Source organism: Cetorhinus maximus, chromosome 1, assembly GCF_964194155.1.
Source record: "Cetorhinus maximus chromosome 1, sCetMax3.hap1.1, whole genome shotgun sequence".
Classification (NCBI taxonomy): Eukaryota; Metazoa; Chordata; class Chondrichthyes; order Lamniformes; family Cetorhinidae; genus Cetorhinus; species Cetorhinus maximus.
Window position 1 is genome coordinate 238,746,119 of NC_135879.1, and position 24,316 is coordinate 238,770,434.

The 24,316-nt window shown below is 45.5% G+C and overlaps 1 protein-coding gene across 1 annotated transcript; it reads left to right on the forward strand.

Annotated features, from left to right (window-relative positions):
- Positions 1 to 7,561: 7,561 nt before the first annotated feature.
- On the forward strand, positions 7,562 to 17,583 carry mrps26 (mitochondrial ribosomal protein S26). Its single transcript, XM_078554710.1, has 4 exons — positions 7,562 to 7,872; positions 11,749 to 11,895; positions 14,375 to 14,498; positions 16,977 to 17,583. The coding sequence occupies exons 1-4, from the start codon at positions 7,661 to 7,663 to the stop codon at positions 17,106 to 17,108; spliced, it is 615 nt and encodes a 204-aa protein (XP_078410836.1). The 5' UTR covers positions 7,562 to 7,660; the 3' UTR covers positions 17,109 to 17,583.
- Positions 17,584 to 24,316: the final 6,733 nt, after the last annotated feature.

The following is a 24,316-nucleotide window of genomic DNA, read 5'->3' on the forward strand; positions in this document are numbered from 1 at the left end:
CCTGCCTCTGTCCTTGCCAGTGGCCTGCCCTGCCCCACAGCTCCCCCATCTCTGTAATCTCCTCCAGCCCAACAACTCCTAATAACTTTGCATTCCTCCAATTTTGTTCTCTTGTGCACCTCCCATTAATTAGCCCGCCATTTGCAGCCATGATTTCAGTTGTCTGGGCTGAGGACATATCTGCCCCAGGGGGAGTAACGGAGGTTTACGAAATAGGTTCCTGGGATGAGGGGTTTGTCCTGTGAGGAGAGATTGGGCGCACTATACCTTGGAGTTTAGAGGAATGAGAGGTGATCTTATTAAAACATATAAGGTCCTGATGGTACTTGACAAGGTGGATTTTGGGAAGTCGTTTCCTCTTGTGGGGGAAACAAGTACTAAGAACACAGTTTAAAAACGAGAGGTCTCCTTTTTAAGATGGAGATAGGGATAAATATTTTCTTCCATAGGGTTGTTGGTCTGTGGAATTCTCTTCCCCAGAGAGCAGTGGAGGCTTTATGATATATTGATTATGTGCCTTTATGGATACATATCTTAAATGTTTTGTATTACCTTACCTCCTACCCAAAATCCACAAACAGAACTGTCCTGGCAGACCGATCGTGTCAGCCTGTTCCTGCCCCACGGAACTCATTTCTCGTTATCTTGACTCCCTTCTCTCTCCCCTTGTCCAGTCCCTTCCCACCTACATCCGTGATTCCTCTGACACCTTACGTCACATCAACAATTTCCAGTTCCCTGGCCCCAACCACTTCCTCTTCACCATGGATGTCCAATCCCTCTACACCTCCATCCCCCACCAGGATGGTCTGAGGGCCCTTAGCTTCTTCCTTGAACAGAGGCCCCAACAATCCCCATCCACCACTACTCTCCTCCGTCTGGCTGAACTTGTTCTCACACTAAACAATTTCTCCTTTAACTCCTCTCACTTCCTCCAAATAAAAGGTGTGGCTATGGGTACCCGCATGGGCCCCAGCAATACTGTCTCTTTATGGGGTATGTGGAACATTCCTTGTTCCAGTCCTACTCCGGCCCCCTCCCACAACTCTTTCTCCGGTACATCGATGATTACTTCGGTGCTGCTTCATGCTCTCGTCGGGACCTGGAAAAATTTATTAATTTTGCTTCCAATCTCCACCCCTCCATCATCTTCACATGGTCCATCTCTGACACTTCTCTTCCCTTCCTTGACCTCTCTGTCTCAATTTCTGATGATAGACTGTCCACCAATATCCATTACAAACCTACCGACTCCCACAGCTACCTCGACTACAGCTCCGCACACCCCGCTTCTTGTAAAGACTCCATCCCATTCTCTCAGTTCCTTCGCCTCCATCGCATCTGTTCTGATGACGCTACCTTCAAAAACAGCTCCTCTGACATGTCCTCCTTCTTCCTTAACCGAGGTTTTCCATCCACGGTCGTTGACAGGGCCCTCAACCGTGTCCGGCCCATCTCCCGCGCATCCTCCCTCACGCCTTCCTCCTTCCCAGAAACATGATAGGGTCCCCCTTGTCCTCACTTATCACACCACCAGCCTCCGCATTCAAAGGATCATCCTCCGCCATTTCCGCCAACTCCAGCATGATGCCACCACCAAACACATCTTCCCTTCACCCCCCCTGACGGCATTCCGTAGGGATCGTTCCCTCCGGGACACCCTGGTCCACTCCTCCATCACCCCCTACTCCTCAACCCCCACTTATGGCACCTCCCCATGCCCACGCAGAAGATGCAACACCTGCCCCTTCACTTCCTCTCTCCTCACCGTCCAAGGGCCCAAACACTCCTTTCAAGTGAAGCAGCATTTCACTTGCATTTCCCCTAACTTAGTCTACTGCATTCGTTGCTCCCAATGCGGTCTCCTCTACATTGGAGAGACCAAACGCAAACTGGGCGACCGTTTTGCGGAACACCTGCGGTCTGTCCGCAAGAAAGACCCAAACCTCCCTGTCGCTTGCCATTTTAACACTCCACCCTGTTCTCTTGCCCACATGTCTGTCCTTGGCTTGCTGCATTGTTCCAGTGAAGCCCAACGCAAACTGGAGGAACAGCACCTCATCTTCCGACTAGGCACTTTACAGCCTTCCGGGCTGAATATTGAATTCAACAACTTTAGATCTTAAACTCCCCCTCCCCCCATCCCCACCCCGTTTCTTCCCCCCCCGCCCACCTTTTTTTTCAATAATTTATATAGATTCTTCTTTCCCCACCTATTTCCATTATTTTTAAATCTAAACTAAAACCTTGTTAGTCTTTCCACCCCACCCCCACTAGAGCTGTACTTTGAATATCCTGTCTTCCATTCTTAATTAGCACTTTTCTCAGACAAATGTCACCACCTTCGACACCTCTTTGACCCTTTTGTCTGTGACATCTTTTGATTATCTGCTCATCTCCACAATCACCACACCCTCAATGTCTCTCTCTCCACACCCCCCCCACCCCCCACCCACCTTAAACCAATTTATATTTCTCCCTTCTTCTAACTATGCTTCAGTTCTGCCGAAGGGCCATGAAGGCTCGAAACGTTAACTGATTTCTTCTCCGCCGATGCTGCCAGACCTGCTGAGTTTTTCCAGGTAATTCTGTTTTTGTTTTGGATTTCCAGCATCCGCAGTAGCTTTTAGCTTTTTGTTTTTATCTTAAATGTTTTGTTATTCGTTACTGGGATGTAAGTGTCACTGGCTAGGCCAGCATTTTTACTGCCCATCCCTAAATCCCCTTGAGAAGGTGGTGGTGAGTTGCCTGCTTGAACCACTGCCGTCCACGTAGTGTAGGTATGCCCACAGTGCTGCTAGGGAGGGAGCTCCAGGATTTTGACCCAGTGACAGTGAAGAAATGGTGATTATAGTTCCAAGTTAGGATGGTGAGTGGCTTGGAGGGGAACTTGCAGGTGGTGATGTTCCCATGCTGCACTTGTCCTTCTAAGTGGTAGAGGTTTGGAAGGTGCTGTCAAAGGAGCCTTGGTGAATTCCTGCAGTGCATCTTGTAGATGGTTCACACTGCTGCTACTGTGCGTCGGTGGCGGAGGGAGTGAATGTTTGTGGATGGGGTGCCAATCAAATGGGTTGCTTTGTCTCGGATGGTGTCAAGCTTCAATTCCTAGCCTCTGACTTGCTCTTGTAGCCACAGTGTTTATATGGCTAGTCAAGTTCAGTTTCTTGTCAATGGTGACCCCTAGGGTGTTGATAGTGGGAGATTCACTGATGGTAATGCCATTGAGCATCAAGGGGCGATGGTTAGATTCTCTGTTGTTGGAGATGGTCATGGCCTGGACCTTGTGTGCTGTGAATGTTACTTGCCCCTTATCACCCCAAGTTGGTATATTGTACAAATCTTGCTGCATTTGGACATGGGCTGCTTCAGGATCTGAGGAATCACGAATGGTGCTGAACATTGTGCAATCATCAGCGAACATCCCCACTTCTGACCTTATGATGGAAGGAAGGTCATTGATGAAGCAGCTGAAGACGATTGGGCTGAGGACACTACCCTGAGGAACTCCTGCTGTGATGTCCTGGAGATGAGTTGACTGACCTCCAACAACCACAACCATCTTCCTTTGTGCTAGGTATGACTCTAACCAGTGGAGTTTTCCCCCTGATTCCCACTGACTCCAGTTTTGCTGAGGCTCCTTGTTGCTAAACTTGGTCAAATGCGACCTTGATGTCAAGGGCAGTCACTCTCACCTCACCTCGGGAGTTCAGCTCTTTTGTCCATGTTTGAACCATGGCTGTAATGAGATCAGGAGCTGAGTGGCCCTGGTAGAACCCAAACTGGACGTCAGTGAGCAAGTTATGCTAAGCAAATGCCGCTTGACAGCACTATTGATGACCCCTTCTATTACTTTACTGATGATGGAGAGTAGACTGATGTGGTAGTAATTGGCCGGGTAGGATTTGTCCTGCTTTTTGTGGATAGGAAATACCAGGGTAATTTTCCGCATAGCCGGGTAGATGCCAGTGTTGTGGCTGTACTGGAACAGCTTGGCTAGGGGTGAGGCAAGTTCTGGGGCACAGGTCTTCATTACTATTGCTGGAATATTGTCAGGGCCCATAGCCTTTTCATGGTACACTGCCTTCAGCCATTTCTTGATATCACGTGGAATGAATTGAATTGGCTGAAGACTGGCATCTGTGATGCTGGTGACCCCTGGAGGAGGCCAAGATGAATCATTCACTCGGTACTTCTGCTGAAGATTGTAGCAAATGCTTCAGCCTTATCTTTTGCACTGACTTGTTGGACTCCCCCATCATTGAGGATAGGGATATTTGTGGAGCCTCCTCTTCCAGTGAGTTTAATTGTCCACCACCATTCACGACTGGATATGGCAGGACTGCAGAGCTTAGATCTGATCGGTTGGTTATGGGATTGCTTAGCTCTGTCTATCACTTGCTGCTTATGCTGTTTGGCATGCAAGTAGTCCTGTTTTATAGCTTCACCAGGTTGACACCTCATTTTTAGGTATGCCTGGTGCTGCTCCTGGCATGCCTTCCTGCGCTCTTCATTGAACCGGGGTTGGTCCCCTGGCTTGATGGTAACGGTAGAGTGGGGGATATGCCGGGCCATGAGGTTACAGATTGTGGAGTACAATTCTGCTGCTGCTGATGGCCCACAGCGCCTCATGGATGCCCAGTCTTGAGTTGCTAAATCTGTTTGAAATCTATCCCATTTAGCACGGTGGTAGTGCCACACAACACGATGGAGGGTATCCTCAACGTGAAGGTGGGACTTTGTCTCCACAACGACTGTGCGGTAGTCACTCCGACCGATACAGTCATTGACAGAATAATCTGCGGCCGGCAGGCTGGTGAGGATGGGATCAAGTATGTTCTTCCCTCTTGTTGGTTCCTACCACCTGCCGCAGACCCTGTCTAGCAGCTATGTCATTTCACACTCGGCCAGTGGCACTACTGAGCCACTCTTGGTGATGGACATTGAAGGCCCCCACCCAGAGTACATTCTGCGCCCTTGCCACCCTCAAAAGTGCTTCCTGCAAGTGATGTTCAACATGGAGGAGCACTGATTCACCAGCTGAGGGAGGGCGGTACGTTATAATCAGCAGGAGGTTCCCTTGCCCATGTTTGACCTGATGCCATGAGACTTGATGGAGTCCGGAGTCAATGTTGACGACTCTCGGGGTAACTCCCTCCTGACTGTATACCACTGTGCCACCACCTCTGCTAGGTCTTTCCTGCCGGTGGGACAGGACATACCCAGGGATGGTGATGGTGGTGTCTGGGGCATTATCTGTAAGATATGATTCCGTGAGGATGACTATGTCAGGCTGTTGCTTGACTAGTCTGTGAGACAGCTCTCCCAATTTTAGCACTAGTCCCGAGCCGTTAGTAAGGAGGACTTTGCAGGGTCAACAGTTTGCCACCATCGTTTCCTGTGCCTAGGTCAATGCTGAGTGTTCTGTCCGGTTTGGTACAACTGAGTGGCTTGTTAGGCCATTTCAGAGGCAGCAGCATTGCTGTGCATCCAGAGTTAAAGGTAGGCCAGACCTGGTAAGGACGACAGATTTCCTTCCCTAAAGGACATTAGTGAACCAGATGGGTTTTTACAACATTCGATGATGGTTGTCATGGTTATCATTAGACTTTTAATTCCAGGTTTTTACTGATTTTAAATTCCACCCTCTGCTGTTGCGGGTTCTGAACCCAGGTTCCCAGAGCATTACCCTAAGTCTCCGGATTTCTAGGGGGATGAGTTACTCTCCGCAGAATTCCCAGCATCTGATCTGCTCTGACCACACTTATATGGCTGGTCCAGTTCAGTGACTGGTCAATGGTAACCACCAGGATATTGATAGTAGGGGATTCAGTGATGGTAATGCTATTGAAGATCAAGGGGTGATGGTTAGATTCTATCTTGTTGGAGATGGTTATTGCCTGGAAACTTGTGTGGTGTGAATGTCACATGCCACTTATCAGCCCAAGCCTGAATATTGTCCAGGTCATGGACAACACAGACTGTTTCAGTATCTGAGGAGTCATGAATAGTACTGAACATTGTGCAATTATCAGCGAATATCCCAACTCCTGACCTTATGATCGAAGGAAGGACATTGATGAAGCAGCTGATGATGATTAGGCCTAGGACACTACCCTGAGGAACAGCTGTCAATCACTATCACCTCAACAAGATGTTATGTAATTGTCCCATGACTTGTATTCAGTCTACAAGCAGCATCAGTAGGAATCATGTAATATATTTAACCTCCTAGTTAACCCACCTGTAAACAGCCTTATCTTCAATAGAGAACCCACATTATTGTTTCATTAATTCGTGCATGTTATCGAAGAGAGGAATGTAACAGAGGCTGGGTCATTGAATTTATTCAAGGCAGAGTTAGGCAGTGTGTTTTTGGTAGAAAAGGGAGCCAAGGGTTTCGGGGTGGCAGACAGGGACATGGAGTTGAAGCCACAATCAGGTCAGCCATGATTTTATTGAATGGCAGAGCAGGCGTGAAGGGCTGAATAACCTACTCCTGCTCCCAAATCCTATATTCTAATATGTTAGTTGATTGCAACTAGTCCAGGAGACCCTCCCTGACCCTGATTAACATTGACCATGACTTTAAGATGGCTGAATCTCCTGACATACTGGCCACGACTAAAATTTGCCTCACTTTTCCCACTTCACCAAGGTTTGGTTCCAACTATGTCCCTGTGTTCTGTTCAATCCATTTCCTTATTCCACCATTACTGGCCCATTTCTGTCAGCCGTTACTGGAGGCGGGGTCTTTGAATATCATTAAGGCAGAGGTAGATAGATTCTTTTTAGGCAAGGGAATCAAAAGTTATTGGAGGTAGATGGGAATGTGGAATTTGACACACAAACTGAACAGCCATGATCTGTGGAGCAGGCCAAGGGACTGAATGGCCTACGTCTGCTCCTATTTCATATATTCGTATGTTCAGTGAGAGGCACTCTTGCCTCTGAGGCCAAAAGAAATCATGGGTTCAAGCCTAGCCTAGGGATTTGAGCCTAAAATTGAGGATGATACTCTCAGAGTAGTACAAAGGGAGTGCTGCACTGTCGAAGGTGCCATCTTTCAGATGAGGTGCTAAATCAAGATCCTCACTATCCTCTCAGGTGGACGCAAAAACTCCAATGGCACTATTTCGACAAAGAGTAGAGGAGTTCTGCACGGTTTGCGGGCCAACATTTATCCCTCCATCAACATCGCTAGGAGCATCCTCGGGTCTTTACCACATTACTGTCTGTGGGCGCTTGCTGTGCATAAATTGGTTGTCTCATCTCCTAGATTATAACGGTGACTACAAGTCAAAATGTACTTCATTGCCTGTGAAGTGCCTGAGCTTGTGACAGGCGCTATATAAATGCAAGTCTTCCTTTCCAGAGTTCACACTTCAAAAGTGCAAAACTCTGGTTCCAAAATGATGACACAAACGTGTGACTTTTAAAATCAGATTTGCTGCCACCCTCGCTTGAGTTATTAAGTGACGCCCCCACGTTGCCCCCCCCCAGCTCGATGTCAACCTGAGGAGACAGGGGGCGGTATCGCTTTAAGACCTTCGACCGCCGGAAATGCTTGTCGCTTCCGGTAAGATGGCGGCACCCATCTGAGGGGCTGGTCCGGCTCCGATTCCCGGATCCCATCTCCCTCGCTCCCCAGGAAGGGTTCACCATGTGGGCTCAGTGCCGACCGCTCCTCCTCCTCCACTACCTCCGGCCGCGGCCCGGCCTCTGGGTCCCCGCCCGGGGCCGCAAGTCCCGCACCGACCCGCCGGCCAAATCCAAGGCCGAGCGCCTGCGGGTCCCGACCCCGGTCGACCCGGTGGAGCTGCTGGTCGTGAAGGAGCGATACCGGCAGCATGTGGGCATCGTCGGGGCCCTCAGGTCAGTACCGGGGGGAATGGGGATAGTAAACATCCGCCAATAATACAGAGAGAGTGAGGAACATCCGCCAATAATACAGAGAGAGTGAGGAAAATCCGCCAATAATACAGAGAGAGTGAGGAAAATCCATCAATAATACAGAGAGAGTGAGGAAAATCCATCAATAATACAGAGAGAGTGAGGAAAATCCGTCAATAATACAGAGAGAGTGAGGAAAATTCGTCAATAATACAGAGAGAGTGAGGAAAATCCATCAATAATACAGAGAGAGTGAGGAAAATCCATCAATAATACAGAGAGAGTGAGGAACATCCGCCAATAATACAGAGAGAGTGAGGAAAATCCACCAATAATACAGAGAGAGTGAGGAAAATCCGTCAATAATAGAGAGAGTGAGGAAAATCCGTCAATAATAGAGAGTGAGGAAAATCTGTCAACAATACAGAGAGAGTGAGGAAAATCCGTCAATAATACAGAGAGAGTGAGGAAAATCCGTCAACAATACAGAGAGAGTGAGGAAAATCCACCAATAATACAGAGAGAGTGAGGAAAATCCGCCAATAATAGAGAGAGTGAGGAAAATCCGCCAATAATACAGAGAGAGTGAGGAAAATCCGTCAATAATACAGAGAGAGTGAGGAACATCCACCAATAATACAGAGAGAGTGAGGAAAATCCGCCAATAATAGAGAGAGTGAGGAAAATCCGCCAATAATACAGAGAGAGTGAGGAAAATCCGTCAATAATACAGAGAGAGTGAGGAAAATCCACCAATAATACAGAGAGAGTGAGGAAAATCCGCCAATAATAGAGAGAGTGAGGAAAATCCGCCAATAATACAGAGAGAGTGAGGAAAATCCGTCAATAATACAGAGAGAGTGAGGAACATCCACCAATAATACAGAGAGAGTGAGGAAAATCCGTCAATAATACAGAGAGTGAGGAAAATCCGTCAACAATACAGAGAGAGTGAGGAAAATCCACCAATAATACAGAGAGAGTGAGGAAAATCCGCCAATAATAGAGAGAGTGAGGAAAATCCGCCAATAATACAGAGTGAGGAAAATCCGTCAATAATACAGAGAGAGTGAGGAACATCCACCAATAATACAGAGAGAGTGAGGAACATCCGTCAATAATACAGAGAGAGTGAGGAACATCCGTCAATAATACAGAGAGAGTGAGGAACATCCGTCAATAATACAGAGAGAGTGAGGAAAATCCGTCAATGGTACAGAGAGAGTGAGGAACATCTGACGCTAATACAGAGAGAGTGAGGAAAATCCGTCAATAATACAGAGAGAGTGAGGAACATCCATCAATAATACAGAGGGAGTGAGGAATATCCATCAATAATAGAGAGAGGGAGGAACATCTGACGCTAATACAGAGAGAGCGAGGAAAATCCGTCAATAATACAGAGAGGAAAATCCATCAATAATACAGAGAGAGTGAGGAACATCCGCCAATAATATAGAGAGAGTGAGGAACATTGTCAATAATATAGAGAAAGTGAGGAACATCCGACAATAATACAGAGAGAGTGAGGAAAATCCGTCAATAATACAGAGAGAGTGAGGAACCTCCGTCAATAATACAGAGAGAGTGAGGAAAATCCGTCAACAATACAGAGAGAGTGAGGAAAATCCGTTAATAATACAGAGAGTGTGAGGAACATCCACCAATAATACAGAGAGAGGGAGGAACACCCACCGATAATACAGGGAGTGTGAGGAAAATCCGTCAATAATACAGAGAGAGTGAGGAAAATCCATCAATAATACAGAGAGTGTGAGGAACATCCACCCATAATACAGAGAGAGTGAGGAAAATCCGTCAATAATACAGAGAGAGTGAGGAAAATCCGTCAATAATACAGAGAGTGAGGAAAATCCATCAATAATACAGAGAGAGTGAGGAAAATCCGTCAATAATAGTGAGGAAAATCCGTCAATAATAGAGAGAGAGTGAGGAAAATCCGTCAATAATAGAGAGTGAGGAAAATCTGTCAATAATAGAGAGAGAGTGAGGAAAATCCGTCAATAATACAGAGAGAGTGAGGAACATCCACCAATAATACAGAGAGAGTGAGGAACATCCACCAATAATACAGAGAGAGTGAGGAACATCTGTCAGTAATACAGAGAGTGAGGAAAATCCGTCAATAATACAGAGAGAGTGAGGAAAATCCGTCAATAATACAGAGAGAGTGAGGAAAATCCGTCAATAATACAGAGAGAGTGAGGAACATCTGTCAATAATACAGAGAGAGTGAGGAAAATCCACCAATAATACAGAGAGAGCGAGGAAAATCCGTCAATAATACAGAGAGTGAGGAACATCCGTCAATAATACAGAGAGAGTGAGGAAAATCCACCAATAATACAGAGAGAGTGAGGAAAATCCGTCAATAATACAGAGAGTGAGGAACATCCGTCAATAATACAGAGAGAGTGAGGAAAATCCACCAATAATACAGAGAGAGTGAGGAAAATCCGTCAATAATACAGAGAGAGTGAGGAAAATCCGTCAATAATACAGAGAGTGTGAGGAACATCCGTCAATAATACAGAGAGAGTGAGGAAAATCCACCAATAATACAGAGAGTGAGGAACATCCGTCAGTAATACAGAGAGAGTGAGGAACATCCGTCAATAATAGAGAGAGAGTGAGGAACATCCGTCAATAATACAGAGAGAGTGAGGAAAATCCGTCAATAATAGAGAGCGAGGAAAATCCGTCAATAATACAGAGAGAGTGAGGAACATCCGTCAATAATACAGAGAGAGTGAGGAAAATCCGTCAATAACATAGAGAGAATGAGGAAAATCCGTCAATAATACAGAGAGAGTGAGAACCATCCATCAATAATATAGAGTGAGGACCATCCATCAATAATATAGAGAGAGTGAGGACCATCCGTCAATAATACAGAGAGAGTGAGGAACATCCATCAATAATATAGAGAGTGAGGACCATCCGTCAATAATATAGAGAGAGTGAGGACCATCCGTCAATAATACAGAGAGAGTGAGGACCATCCATCAATAATATAGAGAGAGTGAGGACCATCCGTCAATAATACAGAGAGAGTGAGGAACATCCGTCAATAATACAGAGAGAGTGAGGACCATCCACCAATAATACAGAGAGTGAGGAAAATCCGTCAATAATACAGAGAGAGTGAGGACCATCCGTCAATAATACAGAGAGAGTGAGGAACCTCCGACAATAATATAGAGAGGGTGAGGAACATCTGTCAGTAATACATGGAGACTGGGATATAAAAGGTCTAGTGTTACATGATAAGTTTAGGTTTGCTTTTATGAAGTACCATTTGTGACTGCAGGCCTTCCCAATGTATTTCAAAATGAACGGTGTCCTTGAACTGTAATCACTGTTGTCAAGATTCAACATCCAGTTCGCAAGTTCCCCTTATAATAATTGTAAGGTGATAATGGATCAGAGAATCTGTTTTCAGGTGTTAGTTGAGGGATAAATACTGTTCAGAAACCATTTGAGCTCTACTGATCTCCTTTGATATACTGCTATGGGATCTTTAACTTCCACTTGAGAGGGCAGACGGGCCTCGGTTTAGGCTTTCATCTCCGCCAATGCAGCAGTACTCGGGTCTCTGGAGCAGGACTGTGAACCTCCGCCCCCAGTGGTGAGAGCGCTACCAACTGCCCCACGCTTGGCACTGTTCTTTCTCTATATCTGGCAATTGGAAACTGCCTGTTTGGATTCCTCAGTTTTGGCTTCAGCCTCTGAAATGTAGTGACTGGTTTTGATTTGTAACGCACACTCAGCCGACCAAATGAAAGGTGAGGTGAGTGAAATTTGACTTTCTTTCCTCCTTCATCTCTCAAACTGAAGGGCCGAGTTTAAGGAGGAAATGTTACGGAATCGTTACGAAGAGGAGGTGGGCTCTCTAGCAGAGGAACGAGCAAAGATAGAAGCTGAAGAACATCAGAAGTTAATGGCTTTCAATAATCTGGAGAATGAAAGACTCAGAAAAATTCGGTGAGCCAAACCTCCTTTATGTTCCCCCAGGGCCCTAGCATCTTCTCTATTTATTTCTCTAGTTCCTCTCCTGTCTCTCCTTGTGCCCTCACTTAGTTCGTCTTGTCTGTGAGACCTACCTATTCTTCCTGATCCTATTCTTATTGAACTGCTGATCACCCTCCAATCCCCCATGTTAGCTGATATTGTAAACGGTTCTCCCTCTTCAGGTGTTGTCCCTCACTCTTGTTTTCATCACCACTCTTCTCAAAAAACCAAACCCATGACCCCTCTGTCCTTGCATACTACTGTCCCCATCTCCAACCTCCCTTTCCTATTCCATAGGTCTTTGAACGTGTTGTCTCCTCCGAAATCCATTCCCATTTTTGTTTGAATCCCTCCAATCAGGTTTCCACTCCTGCCACATTACCAAAACGGCTCTTATCAAAGTCACAAATGACATCTTGTGTGGCTGTGACAACTTCGTCTTTCTCAACCTTTCTTCAGCCTTTGACACGGTTGACCCCATCATCTTCCTCTAATGTCTCTCCACTGGCATCCAGCTGGGTGGGACTGCTCTCTCTATTCTTATCTATCTAATCATAGCCATAGTATCACTTTCAATGGCTTTTCTTCCTGCTCCCACACCGTTACCTCTGGTGTCCCCCAAGAATCAATCCTTGGCCGCCTGTTGTTTCTCATCTACGTGCCACTGCTTGGCTACGTTATCCAAAGGCACAGCATTAGTTTTCACATGTACACCCTCAACACCCAGCTCTACCTCGCCACGATCTCTCTCAATTCCTTCGTTGTTGCTTAAAAATAAATTGCTTATCCGACATCCAGTGCTGGAAAAGCAGAAATTTCCTGCATTAAACATTGGGAAGACTGAAGGCATTTCTTTTGGTCCCTGCTCCAAACTCTGTTCCCTAACTACCGACTCCATCCCTCTCTCTGGCAACAGTCTGAGATTAAGCCAGTCTGTTCGCAACATTGGATGAGCTCAAGCTTGGATCCCAAGATGCCATCACTAAGATCGCCTATTTCTACCTCCGTAACATCACCCAACTTCTCCCTGCCTCAGCTCATCTGCTGCTAAAACCTCCTCTATGCCTTCTTTAGCTCTAGACTTTGGTGGGGAGGTGGTGGTACTGGTATTGTCACTGGACTAGTATCCCAGAGATCCAGGGTAATGCTCTGGGGACCTGAGTTCAAATCCCACCACGGCAGATGGTGAAATTTGAATTCAATAAAAACCTGAAATTAGAAGTCTGATGATGACTTTACAATGGTACCGTTGTAAAAACCCACCTGGTTCACTAATGCCCTTGAGGGAATGAAATCTGCCAGACCCACAGCAATGTGGCTGATTCTTAAATGCCCTCTGATTAGGGATGGGCAATAAATGCTGGTCTAGCCAGCGACGCCCACATCCCATGAACGACTAAAAAAAAAATTTCAATGTCTTAACTCGCAACAAGTCCTGTCTCCTGCTGACTCATCTTTTCAAATCGCTCCATGGTCTCCCCACCTCCCACCCCCCTTATCTCTGTAATCTCCTCCAACCCCACAACCCTCTGAGATATCTGCACACCTCTGATTCTGGCCTCTTGTGCATTCCCAATCATAAGTGCTCCACCACTGGTGGCCGCGCCTTCAGTTGCCTAGGCCTCAGGCACTGGAAACCCTCCCTACACCTCTCTGCCTCTCTACCCCTCTTTCCTCCTTTAAGATACTCCTTAAAACCTACCAATTTGGCTAAGCTTTTGTCATCTGACTGGCTCGGTGTTATACTTCGTTTTATAATGCTCCTGTGAAGCACCTTGGGGAGTTTCATTATGTTAAAGGTGCTATATAAATATAAGTTGTTGTTGAGTCTCAGAGCTGCCCTAGCAGCATTCGATCACAGCCTCCTTAATCAAGGTCAGAGGGTTACATAGAATATATAGCACAGAAATGGGCCATTCAGTACGATCAATCCATGCCAACCTTAATGTTCCATTCAAGCCTCCTCCCATCCTCTGTCATCTCACCCTATCAGTGTAACCTTTTATTCCCTTCTTCCTCATATGGTTGTCTAGCTTCCTTTCAAAGACATCTGTGCTGTTGACCTTAACTACTCCATGTGGTAGTTAGTTCCACATTCTCCTCACTTTCAGGGTAAAGAAGTTTCTCTTGATTTCTTGGTGATTGTCTGACCTCCAGTTTTGCTGTTTACCACAAGTGTCTACGCTTAGCAAAAATCTTGTACGATTTTGAAAACCTCTATAAGGTTACCCCTCAAAGAATAAGGCCTAGTTTTATGAAATCACATTATCACCTAGTGACTGCACTTCAATAGTACTTAAATGGTTGGAAGCGTTTTAAGACATCCCCAGGTAGCAAAAGGCATTCTACAAACGCAAGTTCTTTATTTCTTTTGATTTTAAATTTGGAGAGGGGACAACTCAGCAGCCAAGCTCATTCTCATTAGTGCCTTTGTGTTCGGGTTGTGTGACAGGGAGGAACGAATCCAGCGAGAGGCAGAAGCAAAACAGGAGCAGAAACTCCAGGCGGCCATTTACAGAGAAAAGAAAAGGGATGAGTTCCTCAAGGAGAAGGAGCAGGAGGTGCTGCAGCTGCAGGTATGCATTGAGCATGGGCGAGACAGATATTTTCCTCTTTTAGTGTAAGACCTCATATCCATTTCTGGAAGTTGTGTCTATTCTCTCTTCCATTTGAGGGAAGTGGAGAGCGGAAAGCTTTCTACTATTACCATGCAGTATCTGTGTCAAACATTCCCAGGGTTAGATACAAAGTAAACCTCTCTCTACACTGTCCCATCGAACACTCCCAGGGCAGGTACAGCACAGAGTTAAATACAGAGTAAAGCTCTCTCTACACTGTCCCACCAAACACTCCCAGGGCAGGTACAGCACAGAGTTAGATACAGAATAAAGCTCCCTCTACACTGTCGCATCAAATACTCCCAGGGCAGGTACAGCATGGTATTAGATACAGAGTCAAGCTCCCACTACACTGTCCTATCAAACATACTCAGGGCAGGTACAGCACGGGATTAAGTAAGATGCCTCTACAATTTCCCATCAAACACTGTTAAGTCAGGTGTAGCATGAGTTAGATGTGGAGTTAGGATTCACTCTGCTCCACAAGTAGCTTCAGAAAGGCACCATTTGCCACACCAGAATCTATCCCACTCCAGCTGTCTGTTTGACAACTACTTGTAAGATTGCTTAACTTTGCCTCTATTCCACATTCTGACGTACAGTGGACTTTTGCTTACCAGAATTTGCACTGACCCTTTGTCTCAGCTCGGGTGAAGCCCAGGGAGGGAGAGAAAATCTTTTTACCTCTCAACATAAATTAGATTTGAAACCTGGTCCCAGAGGTGAAAGAACCGTGTGCTAACACTTCTTCACAATAGATTCTTGTCACAGAAAATAGATTTTTCGTGCCATTGGAGTGTGCTTGTTTTGATTAATCATTAAAGGCGTGGTGTGCGCTTATGGTATAATCAATAAACATATGTGAGGTTTCAAATTTCACCTAATGCTTCTCCAAACAAAGCTGCTTTGCCAATTAGCCCAGCATTGAAGAAGCTCCCTGCTGTCCTTGGCTTTGCTTTGCTGTGCCATCGTCATAACAACTTCTATTGCGTTACATCTTCAACACAGTAAAACATCCCCAGACACTTCACAGGAACATAATCAAACAAACAATGACACTGCACTAAAAATGAAGTCGTTAAAACAAGTAGTCGAAGAGGTAGATTTTAAAGATAGCCTTAAAGGAGGTGAGAGAAACAGAGGAAGAGAGATTTGGGGAAGGAATTCCAGAGCTTGGGACCCAGAGAGCTGAAGGCATGGCTGCCAATGATGGGCAAAAGGGGATGGGGGGAAGCACAAGAGACCAGAGTTGGAAGAACACGGAGTCTATGGAGGATCATCATGAATTTGGTAGAGCTACTACAGGCATTGCTGTCCCTGGTCACCCCTCACTGTCTAGTACAGTGGGAGCTGTGGGAAACTGGGAGGAAGGTTATAGCCACAAGCACTCTGACACTGACTAATAAGCATTTACTCTGCTGTAGTTAGGCAGTCTTTGCATTTTGCAAATTCACAACAGATAGAACCAAATGCAAGTGCTCACACTGGCCTGAAAGGGGGTGAAGTCCCAGCAACGGCTCAGGTGAGTGGCAATCTTTACATAGAAGACTGGATCATACAGCACCAGTTTGTGACCCTGGCAAAACCGAAGCCAGGAATTGCCCAGCTAGTTAAAAAATGGCACCGAGTTATCAGCTCAGTTCAATAAGCAACAGTACTGAACTCACTACCTGGTCATTTATTGCAGTGCTGTTTGTGAGATCTTGCTGTGCGCAGATTGGTTGCAGTGTTCCTTGTATTGACTACGCTTTTTTTTAAATTCATGTGAGCGTCGCTGACTAGGCCAGCTTTTGTCGCCCATCCCCAGTCGCCCTCAAGAAGGTGGTGGTGAGCCACCACCTTGAACCGCTGCAGTCCACATGTAGATACGCCTATAGTGTTGTTAAGAAGAGAAGTTCCAGGATTTTGACCACTGACCATGAAGGAATGGTAATATAGTTCCAAGTCAGAATGGTGTGTAACTTGGAGGGGAACCTGCAGCTGGTGGTGTTCCCATACGCCTGCCACCCATGTCCTTCTAGGTGCAGGGGGTTGGGGGTTCGGAAGGTGCTGCTGAAGAAACCTTGGTGAATTGCTGCAATGCATTTGCAGACTGCATTGGCTGTGAGGTGCTGAAGAACATGCTGAGGACATGAAAGGGACTTTACAAATATATGTTCTCTCTTCCTCTCTTTTTAATCAGCATGAACTCTTAGCCCAGCTTTGGCCTTGTGTTGTCCTTACCTGGTCTGGCCTACATGTGATTCCAGACCCACAGCAACGTGGTTGACTCTTAAATTCCCTCTGAACAAGGGCAGTTAGCAATAAATGCTGGCCTAGCCAGTGATGCCCATATCCAATGAATGAATAATTTAAAAATAAATGCAAGTTTGGATGTTGATCTTTGAGAAGGTTGTCTTTGTTCATCGTCTCTCATCTCCCCATTTTAATTTACAGGAGGCGGTGAAGAATTTCATCACACTAGAGAACTTAGACCAACGAATAGAGGAAGCTCTGGACAATCCGAAGAATTATAACTTTGCCATCGACGAGGAGGGCAGGTTCATAAGGAGGACTGTGAAGCAGTAGGCCACAGCCGGCTCGTCAGAATCCCGCCTTGTACCGCCAAGCCCCTTCCTCCCGAGCGAGGGCTCATTGACCTGTGGGATTGGGACGGGGAGGTGGCAGAAGCCTTTAGACAGTAACAAACCATCAACGAGTTGATCAGCACGCACCTCCTGTAGTTTAGTTTGGCTTGGTTGAGGTAGCAGAACCCTCATCGCTCGGTAATTCAGCAAGAGTGGACGTCTTCAGGAAAACAGGGGTGTTAGTTGGCGACGAGAGAGCACAGATGGTAAACTCATGCCTTTTCCAAAGAGTATAATGCAGTGTCCTAAATTGGACTTATCCATTGTGTACTGCTTCATAACAGCTGTTTCCAGGGTGCATATCACTCAGTTTCTTCACAATGTAGTCAGTCAATTCACTTGTAAACTCCTGAGTGTTGTGCTCTGCACCTTACGATATAATAAGGGGTGAGGTATCAATAAGTAAACTTTAATAAGGCTGGAGTTAAATTGCATCAATAAATACAACACAATCTGTGGTCTGAGTTTACATTATATCAATAAATATAACAGCAGGCATTACATTCTATAATTTATAATAAGGAAAGAGGGCACATGGTAACAAATATAATAAATATGCAGGCTGGGGTGAGTTGTGTTACAAATATAAGGGTCTCAATTGAGTATGTCATTCCAGGGGAGTGGTAACATAACTGGACTAGTAATTCAAAGGCCCACGTTAATGCTTTTTTTATTTGTCCGTGCGTCGCTGGCTAGGCCAGCACTTTTTGCCCATCCCTAATTGCCCTTGTTCAGACGGCATTTTTAAGAATCAACCACATTTCTGTGGGTCTGGATTCACATGTAGGCCAGACCAGGTGAAGACAGCAGATTTCCTTCCCTAAAGGGCATTAGTGAACCAGATAGGTTTTTATGACAATCGGCAATGGTTTCATGGTCATCACTGGACTTTTAATTCTAGATTTTTATTGAATTCAAGTTCCACTATCTGCCGTGGTAAGATTCAAACCCAGGTCCCAAGAGCATTACCCTGGGTCTCTGGATTACCAGTCCATTGGCGATGCCACTATGCTACTGTCCGCCTTTGGGGACATGGGTTCAAATCCCACCACGGCAACTGGTGGAATTTAAATTCAGTTATTAAAATCTGAGATATGAAGTTAATCTCAATAATATTGACCATGGTAGCTATCATTGATTGTTTTAAAAACCCATCTGCTTCGCTAATGAACTTAGAGGAGGAAATCTGCCATCATTACATGGTCTGGCCTACAGGCAAGAGATGCAAGGGGGATGGGAGGAAGACCTTATGATGGAAGGAAGGTCATTGATGAAGCAGCTGAAGACGGTTGGGCTGAGGACACTACCCTGAGGAACTCCTGCAGTGATGTCCTGGAGCTCCAAAAACCACAACCATCTTCCTTTGTGCTTGGTATGACTTCAACCCGTGGAGAGTTATCGCCCTGATTACCATTGACTCCAGTTTTGCTAGGGCTTCTTGATGCCACACTCGGTCAAAAGCTGCTTTGATGTCAAGGGCAGTCACTCCCACCTCACTTCGGGCATTCAGCTCTCTTGTCCATGTTTGAACCAAGGCTATAATGAGCTGAGTGGCCCCAGCAGAACCCAAACTGGGCATCAGTGAGCATATTATTGCTAAGCGTGTGCTGCTTGATAGCACTGTTGATGAGCCCTTCCATTACTTTACTGATGACCAAGAGTAGACTGATCGGCCAGGTTGGATTTGTCGCTGCTCCCAATGAGGTTTGCTCTACATTGGAGAGACCAAACGCAGACTGGATGACCACTTTGCGGAACACCTTTAGTCTGTCCACAAGCATTACCCAGACCTCCCTGTCGCTTGCTATTCCAACACTCCACCCTGCTCTCATGCCCACCCTTGGCCTGTTGCAATGTTCCAGTGAAGCTCAACACAAACTGGAGGAACAGCACCTTATCTTCCGACTAGGCACTTTACAGCCTTCTGGACTGAATATTGAGTTCAACAATTTTAGATCATGAACTCTCTCCTCCATCCCCACCCCCTTTCTGATCCCCCCCTTTTTTTCCAATAATTTATATAGATTTTACTTTTCCCACCTATTTCCATTATTTTTAAATGTATTTCCATCCATTGTTTTATCTCTACCTTTTAGCCTATTTCGATCCCTTCCCCCCACCCTACCTCCACTAGGGCTATCTGTACCTTGCTCGTCCTGCTTTCTACCCTTAATGTCACCTATTAGCACATTCCTGAGATAATATCACCACCTTCAACACCTCTTTATCCTTTTGTCTATGACATCTTTTGGCTATCTCCACCTATCACTGGCCCTCTATCCACCCCCCCCCCCCCCACCAAGCCAGCTTATATTTCACCTCTCTTCTATTTTTCCTTAGTTCTGTTGAAGAGTCATACGGACTCGAAACATTAACTGTGTTCCTCTCCGCAGATGCTGTCGGATCTGCTGAGTTTTTCCAGGTATTTTTTTTTTTTTGTTTTGGATTTGTCCTTTTTTTTGTGTAGAGGACATACCTGGGCAATTTTCCACATAGCTGGGTTGATGCAATTTTGTAGCTGAACTGGAACAGCTTGGCTAGGGGTCTTCAGTGCTATTGCTGGAATATTGTCAGGGCCTGTAGCATTTGCAGTATCCAGTGCCTTCAGACGTTTCTTGATATCATGTAGAGTGAATCGAATTCTCTGGGGACTGGCATCAGTGATGTTGGGGACCTCCGGAGGAGGCCGAGATGGATCATCCACTCGGCACTTCTGGCTGAAGATTGTAGCAAATGCTTCAGCCTTATCTTTTGCATTGACGTGCTGGGCTCCTCCATCGTTGAGGTTGGGACTATTTGTGGAGTTTCTTCCTCTAGTGAGTTGTTTAATTGCCCACCACCATTCACGACGGGATGTGGCAGGGCTGCAGAACTTAGATCTGATCTGTTGGTTGTGGGGTCGCTTAGCTCTGTCTATCAATTGCTGTTTATGCTGTTTGGCACGCAAGTATTGCTGTGTGAGCGCTTCACCAGGTTGACACCTCATGTTTAGGTATGCCTGGTGCTGCTCCTGGCGGGCCCCTCTGCACTCTTCACTGAACCAGGGTTGATCCCCTGGCTTGATGGTAATGATAGTGCGGGGGATATGCCAGGCCATGAGGTTACAGATTGTGTTCGAGTACAATTCTACTGCTGCTGATGGCCCACAGCGCCTCATGAATGCCCAGTCTTGCGTTGATAGATCTGTTCGAAATCTATCCCATTTAGCACAGTGGTAGTGCTGAAAAACACGATGGAGGATATCCTCAATGTGAAGAAGGGACTTCGTCTCTTCAAGGACTGTGCTGTGGTCACTCCTATCGATACTGTCATGGACAGATGTATCTGCGGCCGGCAGGTTGGTGAGGACGCGATCAAGTATCTTTTTCCCCCTTGCTGGTTCCCTCACCACCTGCCGCAGACCCAGTCTAGCAGCTATGTCCTTTAAGTCTCAGCCAGCTCGGTCAGTAGTGGTGCTACCGAGCCACTTTTGGTGATGGATGTTGAAGTCCCCACCCAAAGTACATTCTTCACCCTTGCCACCCTCAGTGCTTCCTTCAAATGGTGTTCAACATGGAGGAGCACTGATTCATCAGCTGAGGGAGGGCGGTACGTGATAACCAGCAGGAGGTTTCCTTGCCCATGTTTGACCTCATGCCATGAGACTTCTTGGGGTCCGGAGTCAATGTTGAGAACTACCAGGGCAACTCCCTCCCGACTGTATACTACTGTGCCGCCAGCTCTGCTGGGTCTGTCCTGCTGGTAGGACAGGACATACCCAGGGAAGGTGATGGTGGTGTCTGGAACATTATCTGTAAGATATGACTCTGTGAGGATGACTACGTCAAGCTGTTGCTTGTCTAGTCTATGAGACAGCTCTCCCAATTTTGGCACTAGCTCTCAGATGAGAGTAAGGAGGACTTTGCAGGGTCAATAGGGCTGAGTTTGCCATTGTCGTTTCCAGTGCCTAGGTCAATGCTGGATGGTCCACCCGGCTCTGTCCGGGTAAAGGCAGCCCATTGTTCTATTACAGTTTTGTGTGCCAATCTTTGATTACAATTTAGTTGGGACAGATCTGTTCACACCCCACTGAAACTGGCCCTCGTCCAATTAAGTATTTTTACTTTGGATTGCTTCTTGTCCTTTTCCATTGCTAATCTGAACCTTATGATACTATGATCACTGTTTCCTAAATGTTCCCCTTCTGGCTCTTGATCCACTTGACCCACCTTTTTCCTGGAATCAGTTCCAGCAATGCCTCTTTCCTTGTTGGAATGGAAACATACTGATCTAGAAAATTCTCCTGAACACCCTTCAAAAACTCATCACCCCTTACCCTTTACACTATTACTATTCCAGTCCATATTGGGATAATTAAGTCCCCTATTATAACTACTCTAATTTTTGCACCTCTGTGATTTCCCAACAAATTTGGTCTTCTATCATTCCCACTAGTTGTTTGCCTGTACAATACACCCAGTAGTGTCATGGCACTTACTGCTTTTCTTTAAACTTTAGCCAAAGAGATTCTTTCCTTGACATCCTTTCTCCCCAGTACCTTGTATTTGGATGGAATAAATATTGGCTGGAACATGAAGGAGAACTTCATTGTTTTTCTTCAAATAGTACCATGGAATCTATTACAAGTACCCAAAATACAGGGCCTTGGATTAACATCTCATCCAAAAGACAGTGCAGCACTCCATCAGGACGATCAGCCTCAAGTTTGTGTTTGACTCTCTGGGGTGCTACTTGAACCCGCAACCTCATAACTCAGAGACAAGTGTGCTGCCAACTGAGCTATGAGTGCCAATAGTGATAATGGTGATGATTGAGGAAAGCAAGCCAGCCAGGACACGGGAGAACACCCCTACCCCTTTTACACCCACTTGAACAAACTGAAGCAGAGCCTTGGTTTAACATCTCACCCAAAAGACTTATATTTCATCAGCGAGTAATCAGTAAAAGAGAGACAAATGTGTAAGTGTGTCCCGGTCAGTTCACAGGATCTCCATTGGCAAGACCTCAGCTGTCTCTCCTCATGACTGCACATGGAAACGGGGTCCTTTGTGGCCACAGGCTAATCCTTCAGGGGAGCTCAAAGGAGATTTAGCCCTCAGACATGCATTGTGGAAGTCCATTTGCATGTGGACATGCCCAGGCAGTCATGAAACAAACTCCCATTCAAACTCCAGAAACATTTATTCCATTATGTATTCATCTGCTCTTAAGCCTGAAATTTAGAATCTTAACGGTTAACCTCAACTTCAACTCAGAAGGTGAAAGATGCAATTAATTGTGTTCGTACATTGGCCTTTATTGCAAGATGATTTGAGTACAGGAGTAAAGATGTCTTTCTGCAATTGTACTGAGCCTTGGTGAGACCACACCTGCAGTATTGTGTACAGTTTAGGTTTTCTTATCTAAAGAAGGATATACATGCCATGGTGCAAGTGCAATGAAAGTTCACCAGATTGGTTCCTGAGATGGCAGGATTGTCTTATGATGAGAGATTGAGGAGGTTGAGCCTTGATTCTCCAGAATTTAGAAGAATGAAAGGCAATCTCAATGAAACATGCAAAATTCTTACAGGGCTTGACCAGATGTAGGAATGATGTTTCCCCAGGCTGGCAGGGTTCTGAAACCAGGGGACAAAGAATAAGGTGCAAGCCATTTAGGACAAAGATGAGGAATTTCTTAACACAGAGGGTGGTGAATCTTGGGAAATCTCAACCCCAGAGGGCTGTGGAGGCCCAACCATTGAGTATGTTCAAGACAGAAATTGATAGGTTTCAAGATATGAATGACATCAAGGGATTTGGGGATAGTGCGGGAAAGTGGCATTGAAGTAGAGGATCAACCATGATCTGGTTGAGTGGCAGAGTAAGCTCAAGGGACTGAATGGCCTACTCCTGCTCCTATTTCCCATGTTTCTACCAGGAGTGCATAGCTGTGACCTTAGACAAGGTACTGTCAACAACTGTCATGAAGAGATATTAATGTATATAATGTAATTGAAAATTATTTTCAATTGGACTTGTAGTAGGGTCTGTGGCTGTGGGTGGGAATGCGTATGTTTTAATTGGATTAAAGCCAGCTAGTATGGGTGTTTTAATGTATAGTAGTTTTGAGATGTAAACAGTAAGGTAGAGAGTACATTTGCATTTTGTTGAATAAACCATTCAAAGACTGGGGGTGAAATCGTGCACCTAGCTAGGAGACACCAAGCAATTTTTTTTATTACTAATAAAATTGGTGCTATGAAAAGGGTTTTATTGTCATAAGAGGTGGAGTTCAAAGGGCCTGGTGATACAATAAGAATTTGCATTCAAAAGGATGGCTAGGTATAAACAGAAGAGAGTTTTGTGTATATAAGTCAGGCATGTAAGATCTAGGCCTGTAAACCTACAACAGTGCAAAGAAACAAATTGAAAGGGACCTCATTTTGAATTTGTAAGTTAAAATGTGCTTTGCCTGGTGTCTGTTTAAGTCTATGGGTTATTGTTGCTTTGGGGAAGATTACCTGGGAGTGATTAATTTGGGGATTTGTTTAAAAGTTATTATGGTAGTAAATTGTAGACATGTGAATGTATTTAAAAATGCGGTTAAATTGATAAATGTTTAATTTAATTTATATAAAAACATCTAGAGGCTTGGTGGTTTCATTTCTGAATTCAGAGTTGCATCTCAAGGACACCAATTGAAAATATAGGTTATGACAGTTGTTTAAATTTATGACTTTATGACAACTGTTGTGTCATAACAACAACTCTGCTACAAACTCTGCACAATCAACACCAAAGGAGATTGGTCAGTTTAAAAAATGTTTCACATTTTCCAATATTACCTAGATTTGGGGAAGGTTCCATTAGATTAGCTAATGTCCTTTAGAGAAGGAAATCTATCGTCCTTATCTGGTCTGGCCTACATGTGACCCCAGACTCATAGCAATATGACTGACTCTTAAATGCCCTCTGAAATGGCCTAGCAAGCCACTCAGTTGTATCAAACTGCTACAAAGTCACAAAAAGGGAATGAAACCAGATGGAATACCTGGCACCGACCTAGGCACTGGAAACGACAAAGGCAATCTCAGCTCTGTCGACCCTGCAAAGTCCTCCTTACTAACATCTGGGGGCTAGTGCCAAAATTGGGAGAGCTGTCTCACAG

Bases quoted from the DNA above. Each gene is read 5' to 3' on its own strand.
- mrps26 (XM_078554710.1), top strand. From the start codon at position 7,661: ATGTGGGCTCAGTGCCGACCGCTCCTCCTCCTCCACTACCTCCGGCCG. The intron at 11,896-14,374 runs GTGAGCCAAACC...GTTGTGTGACAG, and splicing joins GAAAGACTCAGAAAAATTCG to GGAGGAACGAATCCAGCGAG. The intron at 14,499-16,976 runs GTATGCATTGAG...TTTAATTTACAG, and splicing joins AGGAGGTGCTGCAGCTGCAG to GAGGCGGTGAAGAATTTCAT.